Source organism: Pollicipes pollicipes, unplaced genomic scaffold, assembly GCF_011947565.3.
Source record: "Pollicipes pollicipes isolate AB1234 unplaced genomic scaffold, Ppol_2.1 Scaffold_6686;HRSCAF=7923_pilon_pilon_pilon, whole genome shotgun sequence".
NCBI lineage: Eukaryota > Metazoa > Arthropoda > Thecostraca > Pollicipedomorpha > Pollicipedidae > Pollicipes > Pollicipes pollicipes.
The window spans coordinates 25,273,772-25,282,783 of record NW_023596921.1 but is presented as its reverse complement, the minus strand read 5'-3'; the positions used below and the strand labels follow the sequence as shown (position 1 = coordinate 25,282,783).

At 55.2% G+C, this 9,012-nt stretch overlaps 1 protein-coding gene across 1 annotated transcript; it reads left to right on the top strand.

Moving 5' to 3' along the window:
• Nucleotides 1-724: 724 nt before the first annotated feature.
• Nucleotides 725-4,244, top strand: LOC119107676 (putative oxidoreductase YjmC). Its single transcript, XM_037231198.1, has 2 exons — nt 725-809; nt 2,460-4,244. The coding sequence occupies exon 2, from the start codon at nt 2,521-2,523 to the stop codon at nt 3,592-3,594; it is 1,074 nt and encodes a 357-aa protein (XP_037087093.1). The 5' UTR covers nt 725-809; nt 2,460-2,520; the 3' UTR covers nt 3,595-4,244.
• Nucleotides 4,245-9,012: the final 4,768 nt, after the last annotated feature.

The window sequence follows — 9,012 nt, the reverse complement described above, 5'->3', positions numbered from 1 at the left end:
CACCCGGGCTATTGATTCAAGTCGCATTACATAAATTTCCTGGATGTGAATTTGGTCAACATCTAGAACATTTCTCGATAGAAGTCACCCGCACCTTTGGATTATAATGAGACTGCATGCTGCTATTCTCCACTAAACGTGAGCTCTTCTTGCGACGGTCGATTGTGGGCTTTCTCTGATGTTAACATGATGGTTTGGTTTCGAAAATGCCAATTCGACCATGCAGATGTTCTCTAATGTAAGTAAGCGTGCTTGATTGAAATGAAGAACCGGCTGCTCAGCGAGCTTAACTCACGCCAAGATTCCTACCTAGTACGATTTTTGCTAGGCTCTCACCGACGTCTGCACGCTCACAGCTCGCCCAAGCATGAGTGGAACCGTCTGAGCAGACCCCGTGTGTCACGGCATTCTCAGATCGTTGCGGGACGCTGGGCCCCTGGGAGCCAATAAACGCCGACCAGACCAGACCAAACAGATAAGTTGGTCCAAGGACGGGACCGCACGCGAACTCAGGGTCGTGATCGGGGGCGGCGCCAGGCGCTCTCGGCGCGGCACGGCGCCAGGAGCGCCGAAACAACCGACACCGGCCCCTACGCCGCCCTCACGGCCTGAGAGGCGGACTCGGGCGCGTCCGACCCTCCAGCGAAGGAGAGCCCCCCCCCCCTGGCGGGCCGGCCAGCGCCGCCCCTGCCGTCTCTAGGCAGCTGCTGGCCATGGTAACACGCCGGCTCGGAGTGCGTCGGTCGACAGTTGAACCAACGGCCGTCTGCGGCCCAACCGCCCGTCCGCCGTCCACAGGTGCCGGTCAGGTCAGTCCCACCCGCCTGCAGTCTCGGACGGCCGGTGCCTTCCGGCCGCAGATGCCGCCGGCCCTGTGACGGGCGTTTGGCTCCGGGCCAGCCGCCGCTGCGGCAGGGCGGGCGCCGGCAGGTGTCGGCTCCGACGCAGCGTCGGTCCAGCTACGAGCTTCACGGGCGTCGCCGTGAGACTCGCGGCGGGCAGAGAGGCTTACGTGTTCCGCTGGAGGGTTTCATGAGTGCTGGACGCATCATCCTTACATGTGGGTGTTACCAACCATCGCACGACTGGAAAAACGCGCTTGTTTTCGGGCCTGTCTTACGTGTTTGAATGCGTTACTAGCCCCGAACCCATTACATGCTTCATCCGTCGCTTGTTTCTGTGCCTACGCCAGGGGTATGCAGGATTTCGTCAAGGGAGCGGCCACGCTTTGCTGTCGTGTCTCTTGTAAGCTGGTATATCCCCCCCCCCCCGACACACACGCGAAGTCCCCGCGCTTCGGCTACTTCGGTATCAAATTCTTTCCTTCTTTTTTTTGGTGGGGGGGGGGGGGGGCTGTCTTCCTCTTCTGGGTATGGGTATGGGTATTCTCCTAAATGGGTAATTGTTCAACATGCGTTGGAAGTGCATCAGCGAAAAGATCAGTTTCATGCATCACCCAATGACTGAATCTTCCGGACGTCTGGAACATCGATATAAAACTGATTTTGACGCCCCGCGGCGCGGACAGGCTAGTACTGCCTGTCCCGTTAGTACTCGATTTGTATTGGCAGAGACGAAAGAGTTACTGCTCGGTATTTTTATCGCCCCTGTCAATATGATCCTCCCGGCCGTCTGCAACCGGCACTAAATAGCCCGAGTATTTGTCCAACAAGGGCATTGTGGTTGAGTAAGGATAGCCAAGAGTATTATAATGTATATATATATATATATATATATATATATATATCACATATTAATATGGATGTAGATATATTCCCCGTACTCCACGGTACGTGCACCGCGCGTCGCCAAACACACTCCTTGGCTGCTGGCCGGCGCCGGCTGTGAGCGCTCCCCCTGTGTACGTTCACCCCCGTCCAGATTCACCCGAGAGAACAATGTGTACGGGAGGGGAGACCGCCGGCCGGCTGCCCGGGAGTGGTCTACACAGCTCGGGACCGCCGACGTGGGTGAAGGCTGCTGGGGTTTGTGTATTGTACTGTCTAATCAGCTGTGTCGGGTCCGTGCAGTAACCAGGCTGTCACTATAGGGGACGTGAGGATGGCCCGGAGTGTACAGAAAGTTGCGCCCAGAATACCAGGAACAAACGGCAGGGCTCAGTTCATTTGAGCTGAGCTGCTCTGACGATGGGTTACTTTTGAACATGAAGTTGCCGGGCCTTGAGAGTAAATTTCCATCCAGAGGACGAGTTGTGAAAGTATCGGAGGGCGACAACTCTATGCAGTATTGTGATGACTGACGTTCGCTGAAAGGTGAATCCGTTAGATATATAATGTAAAAATGCAAACAAAAGTATCATAGGAATGCTTTTTAGCTGTTTATCGCTGCCGCTTTGTGTTGTTATCCGCCCAACTCTTTCATTGCTTTTATGTTTTTTCCTCGTTATATTAGTACGTGCCACATAACAGTTGCCAATCTGAGCTTTTTCTGCATTCCAGTGTCCGGTCAGCAGTCTGACTGCCGGAAAGGCTGAGGTGAGTCGAGGAAAAGCCTGTCAGCATGGCGTCCAAGGTTCGCGGCACCACCATCCCCCTGACGGAGGTGCGACGCTTCATCATGGACGTGATGGAGAAGGCGGGGGCGTCCGGTGGGCACGCGGGCGCGCTGGCCGACCTCCTAGTCACCGCCGACCAGCGCGGCCACTTCAGCCACGGCCTCAACCGGCTCGAGTACTACCTGACCGACATTCGCGGCGCCATCTGTGATCCAGCCGCCGAACCTGTGGTGACGCGTCAGACCGCCGCGACGGCGCTGGTCGACGGCCAAAACGGACTCGGTCCCGTCATCGGCAACTTCTGCACGGACCTGGCCATCCAGAAGGCGCGCGAGAGCGGCATCGGCTGGGTGGTGGCGCACAATTCCAACCACTACGGCATCGCCGGTTGGTACGCGCTGCGCTGCGCCGAGGCCGGGCTCGTTGGCATGAGCTTCACCAACACGTCTCCGCTGGTGGTGCCGACGCGCGCGCGCCAGCCGATGCTCGGCACCAACCCGATCGCGTGCGCGGCGCCGGGCGAGGGCGGCGACTCGTTCTGCCTGGACATGGCCACCTGCACGGTGGCTGTGGGCAAGATCGAGGTGCAGCGACGTAAGCGAGAGCCCATCCCCGAGGGCTGGGCGACAAACGCCGAGGGCCGCATTACCACCGACGCCGACGCCGCCGTCGGCCTGCTGCCGCTCGGCGGCGACGAAGCGCACAGCGGGTATAAGGGCTACGGCCTGGCGTTCATGGTCGAGCTGTTCTGCGGCCTGCTAGGCGGCGCCGCGTACGGGCCGCACGTGCGCCGCTGGGACAACCAGCGCACGCCGGCCGACCTGGGCCAGTGCTTCGTGGCGCTGGACCCGGCGGCGTTCGCGCCAGGCTTCTCCGGCCGCCTGCAGGAGCTGATGACGCAGTGTCGGGAGGCCGAGCGGGCCAACCCGGACGAGCCCGTGCTCGTGCCCGGCGATCCGGAGCGGGCGCACATGGCCCGCGTGGCCCGCGACGGCGGCGTCACATACCACGAGAACCAGCTGGCCTCCTCCGACCAGCTGGCGGCCGAGCTGGGCGTGCAGCCCATGCAGGCCGTGTGATCTGGCGGTGGGCCGGGTCGGGCCCGTCTCGGCCGACCGTATATCTGGCTCCGCTGACCGGAGCTCCGGGCCCAGACGGTGTGGCTGCCGTACCAGGGACTCAGCAGCAGCCTTCCAATATTCGGCCATTTAGGTGGCAACAATGCCAATATTTTTTATTTTGCGCCCGGATTGGGGTTTGCTGGTGGCTGCTTTCACATTGCTCAAAATCGGTCCATCAGCATCGAGCTTGGCATCGGTCAACCCAGCATCTAACCGCCTCAGGCTTGACAAATGGCCGGGGCAGGTCAGATGTCTGGGTTCGGGGTCAAAGGGCGACGGATTAAAGCCACCGAATTGCCTTCGGAGACCGTCGGAGTCAGGATTCTGGTAGCATGAATCAATATCTACGTTTTGGACACCGTACTGGATTTATGTTGCGGCGCTGCTCAGGAGCGGGGGCTGTACTCTGTGTACGCCATCTGATCCCGCGGACATCCGCCGCCGGGTCCGTTGGAGACCACGCGGCTGGGTTAGAGATAGCGGCGGTCGAAAATAGCGACGGAGGGGGAGTGCCTTGCCTTTTTGCAGATGCTCACTTTGTCCAGGAACTTGCCAATGCTTGTGTGGCTGGTTAAACATATAATGAAAATGCATTTTTGCAAACTTAACTGTTTTTATCTAGTCAATTAAGGGCTCTGATCATCTCACCTCCCTTGGCCGATGTCCGACGCCACACTGTCTTCAGAATGGTCATCAGCATCTCGAGGTCCAGGCACTTGTCCGTAACTCAACCATCTTCACATTGTTATCTCGTCTCGCGCGCTTCATTAACCCTTCCCGGAGCCTTTCAGTCTTTACGCTATCTTTCACACAAGCATGAGGGCCTTCAACATATTTATCTTAATTTGACACTCAGCGATGCAATGCGGTGTTGAAGGCCTCTAAATATGCTGTTGGCAGCTTACTTTGAATATTTTTTTACCCGCAACACAAATGCTTCTTAATGTTTCGAACGATAAGCTGACCAACGGCGCTGCAGGCGACCAAACTTGTGTGATCGGTCGAGGGAGCCCAAAATATTACTAAATGAAAGCTTTCAATGATGAGTTTTCATAGTCTTCTCCTGCACACCCACGATGGCCTTAAGCCTTTTCAAAGCGATGTTTAGAAATGCGTTGTTGGTCGCTAAAACCCTGAATTAGAAGCACGAATTATCCGTGCTATTCTAAGCCCTCTAGCCTCATGGCACATAGGACAGGCTGACATGACCATTTTCCAGCATGATAGCTCTCGTGGACAATTTTTGAGGCCGTATTTCTCCAGGCTCGGCTTCCCTCCACCATTCAGTGCCCCGCAACGAGGTCTGCAGGCAGCGTTATGCTCGGCCCATGCTTCAAATGGCACCGTTCATCATAAAACACATATCATCCGAAGCGCCATTGCTGTTAACATTTACTGCTGATACCATTTTTAGCAACGTTTGTTGGCAAAGTTTGTTGGCAACGTTCGTTGGTAACGTTTGTTGGTAACACAATTGCTGGTAACGTCCGTTGGTAGCGCCATTCTCACACAGATGTGCTTAAAACTATGATGACCTTGGTTCGGGTCCAGTACCACTGAGACAAGCTGATCAAACAAGGGTGACACGCTCACGACTCCATGCTCCAAAGCCGTCATAACAGGAGCGGTCATCACGGCACGTTCACAATTCGGAGCACCATAGTCACCATCGCCCGCCCAATTCGTAACACTGCAGTCACCATCGCCCGCCCAGTTCGGAACACCAGTCACCATCGCCCGCCCAGTTCGGAACACCAGTCACCATCGCCCGCCCAGTTCGGAACACCAGTCACCATCGCCCGCCCGGTTTCATCCATGGCCACCAGATGTATGGACAAAGCATTAACATGGCAGTCGCTTCCCAATGGTTTGAAGCAATGAGTCAGTACTTAAACTACTTTTGGTTTGCTAAAAACTGCTGTCGGTTTGTTTGGTGGTAATTCACCTGACCCATGCTGTCACCGTGATCGAACAACTTCAGAAAGCGAGCTGATTCAACTCATTCTACGCACTAAGTTGGCTGGATGTTTTCAGCTTCCCCCATACTCCTTTACCCCCTCGTTACATTTAGTTTGGTCAAGCGCCACGACGTAGGGGGTCCGAGACGCGGCAGGTGGCCCGCCTCAAACACGCAGGTTTTTGTGATGTTCTCTCGGTCCATCATTTACAAGCTAGTCATCCCGTCGGATCTTTTTTGCGGCTCTTGAATCTTGTATCCCGCGATACGTAAACTTTCAACGTACGAACGTGAAGCGCGTCTCAATGCGCTTCATGCTTACAATACGCACGCCATTGAGGCTGCGCCGGACGGAGCGCTCAAGGACCAGGCATACACTGTGCTCTACGATAACATTGCTTGAATTATGACTAATACAGAAACAATGGTGCGTTCACCAATTAGCTTTAAGTATGAACTGCACTGAAATAATGTTAAACAACCATTTTTGCTTCACAATTAAATCTCGTTGGACGTTTGTGGAAAAGTCACATATTGTCTTGTTATCTGTTCGTTCGCGCCTTCCCAGTTACGGATCATACACACGACGTTCCACAGTTGGCGTCTGCATTTGAACTGAACCACCGGAGTCCAACGGAATCGCGTCAAGGTGCACGGTGGCGCGCAAGGCACAATAACGATGTGGGGGAACTGGGTCCTAAATTGGGGACGCTATACATTTAACATGGGATATCACATGACATTTACCGCCTTAGCAAAGGTAGTCAGCGAGGCGCGCCGGTTGATGGCGGATGCGCTGCGAACGTCGGGGGAAGCCGGACGGTCACCACGATCTGCCAGTGCGGCGTTGGGACCGGGCGACAAATCTGGTCCGAGTGACGTCACGATGGTGTCGTCGCGGTTGGGAGATCTCGAAGGACCCAGCGGCGTGGTTCCGTTTTCCAGGATGTCTGCAGCTGATGTTAGCTGCGTCGTCGCGAGCTTTGACCACGGTCGAGATGGCAGCTCGGACGGCTTCATCGGCTCTTACCGTTGAGACGGGCGGCGATGGCGACACCATTCGCAGGCCAGGACCATGCTTTTCAGGTCTTGGATGATGTTCGGCCACCAGACTGACGACTTCGCCCGCTCCCTGCACGACGACAGACCTTGGTGACTGGCGTGCAGGCGCTGGAGCACGTCTCGTCGCTGGGCTCTTGGGACCACGATCCGATCCTGGAACGTGGTGAGGCCGTCACAGATCGACAGGCCTCTCCGCACTGAAAAGCACGGGACCACACTCGGCGGTACCGCTGTCGCATGACGAGGCCAGCCGTTGGTGATGAATTTCGAGACGACTCGTAGCTTCTCCTCCGGTTGCTGTCTTGAAATCCCGCAGCTTGGAGTCGGATGCAGGCCAAGATGTTTGAGCAGCGTCCACGTGTGCCGCTACTTCGCTTGCCAGGGCGTGGCTGCGACCAGAGTTGGCATCAGTCAGTGGGCTGCAGGACAGCGTGTCGGGAACCACCAGATACTTGCCTGCGACATGATGGACCTGGAAGTTGAATCTCAACAACCTCAACATCCGCAGAAGGAGTCGCTGGCAGCACAGTGGAGCTGAATGTAGCGGTTTGGTGCTCAGCAGAGGAACCAGGGGCTTGTGGCCTGTCAGCAGTGTGAAGCTGGGCAGACCCACCAGGTACCTCGTGAACTTCTCACACGCCCACACTGCAGCGAGACACTCCTTTTCGATTTGTGCGTACCTCTACTCGGTCTCGGTCAGAGTTCTTGAGCAGAATGCCACTGGCTTCAGGACGCCTGAGTGCTCTTGCTGGAGCACTGCTCCCAGGCCATAGGAGCTTGCATCAGCGGCGAACACGGTGAGCAGAGAAGCGTCATAGAACTGGAGGCTGGGCGACTTTCCCAGGAGCTCCTTGCAAGCTTCAAATGCTTGAACCTGGTGGGTTTCCCACTCCCAGGCTGCATCTGCTTTCAGCAGGTCTGACATGGGCTTTATTGTTGTGGACAAGTTTGGCATAAACCTGCCCAGGTAGGTCATCATGTCCAGGACTCTGCGCAGCTCTTCCACCTTGGTGGGTGCTGGCATGTCCTTCAGAACCCGGATCTTCTCTAGATCGGGCTTGATGCCGCTAGCTCCAGCGACATGTCCGAAGAACACCAGCTCTTCCTTTCTAAACTGGCACTTCTGGTAAATAAGTCGCAGGCCAGAACGACTCACAGTTTCCATTACTTTCTTCAGGCGGACGTCATGTTCGGCACGTGTGCGTCCATGAACGAGGATGTCGTCCACGATGACTCCAACACCGTCATGACCCTCGAGAAGCTTCCGCATCTGTCTCTGAAAGATTTCACTTGCAGAGGTGATGCCGAGCGGTACCCTCTGAAAGCAAAACCTGCCAAACGGTATAATGAAGGCGGTCAGTTTCTGGCTTTCCTCATTCAGAGGGATCTGCCAGAAACCGCTGTGAACATCCAGGCTGCTGAATACAGTTGAACCAGCTAGGCTGGGTGCGATGTCATCCAGCGTTGGCAGCGCCAGGTGCTCCCTCTTCACAGCCTTGTTCAGGCGCTGGAGTTCCACACATATCCTCGCTTGGCCGTTATTCTTTGTCACTGGCACCATTGGTGCACACCACTCTGTGGGCTTTGTCACCCTCGTTGTAACGCCTTCTACCAGCATTCGCTCCAGTTCAACTTTGACCTTGGCCATGAGCTGGAAGGGGACGTTTCGAGCTGTGAACAGGCAGAATGGTTCAGCATCATTCTTTGCTCTATCTTCACAGGTGTGGTTTTCATCAGGCCTACATCTTTGGCAGTTGTGACTTCATTCGGTCTGGCCACCAGGCCCATCCTGACAGCAACATCTCCGGCCAGGAGGTTGTTGGTCATTTGGCCTTTCACTACAACAACTTTCAATGAGCAAGTCTGGCCTTTGTGCAGGGTGGTGGCCCTGAACTCACCCACACACTGTAGTTCTCCTCCAGGGCTGGTCAGGCGAGTTTGCGGCTTGGTCAGGGTTGGTGGCTCCTTCACTGAGCCCCACACATCTTCAGTTATCACACAGCTCCAGTTGCGATCTTAATTGCTTACACAGCTCCAGTTGCGATCCCAATTGCTTTTCGCAGTCAGTTCGGGTGCTTCAGTGAAAATGTTAAATGTGAAACCAAAAATGTGAAAACAAAAAACTGACGAATGAATATAAGAGTGCTCTGAATGTACGTCAAATACAAAATGAATTTTGGGAACTAAGAATGGGTACCCCTGTTTTTACTTATATTTTTACGGACGGTTCAAAAACTACCGAGGGAGTGGGCGGTGCCTACGTCCACGAAGAAAGCTATGCTCGATTTAAACTGCCAGGAAAGTGTTCAGTGTTTGTTGCTGAAGCCGCAGCTATATCTCAGGCAATGGAATATGTG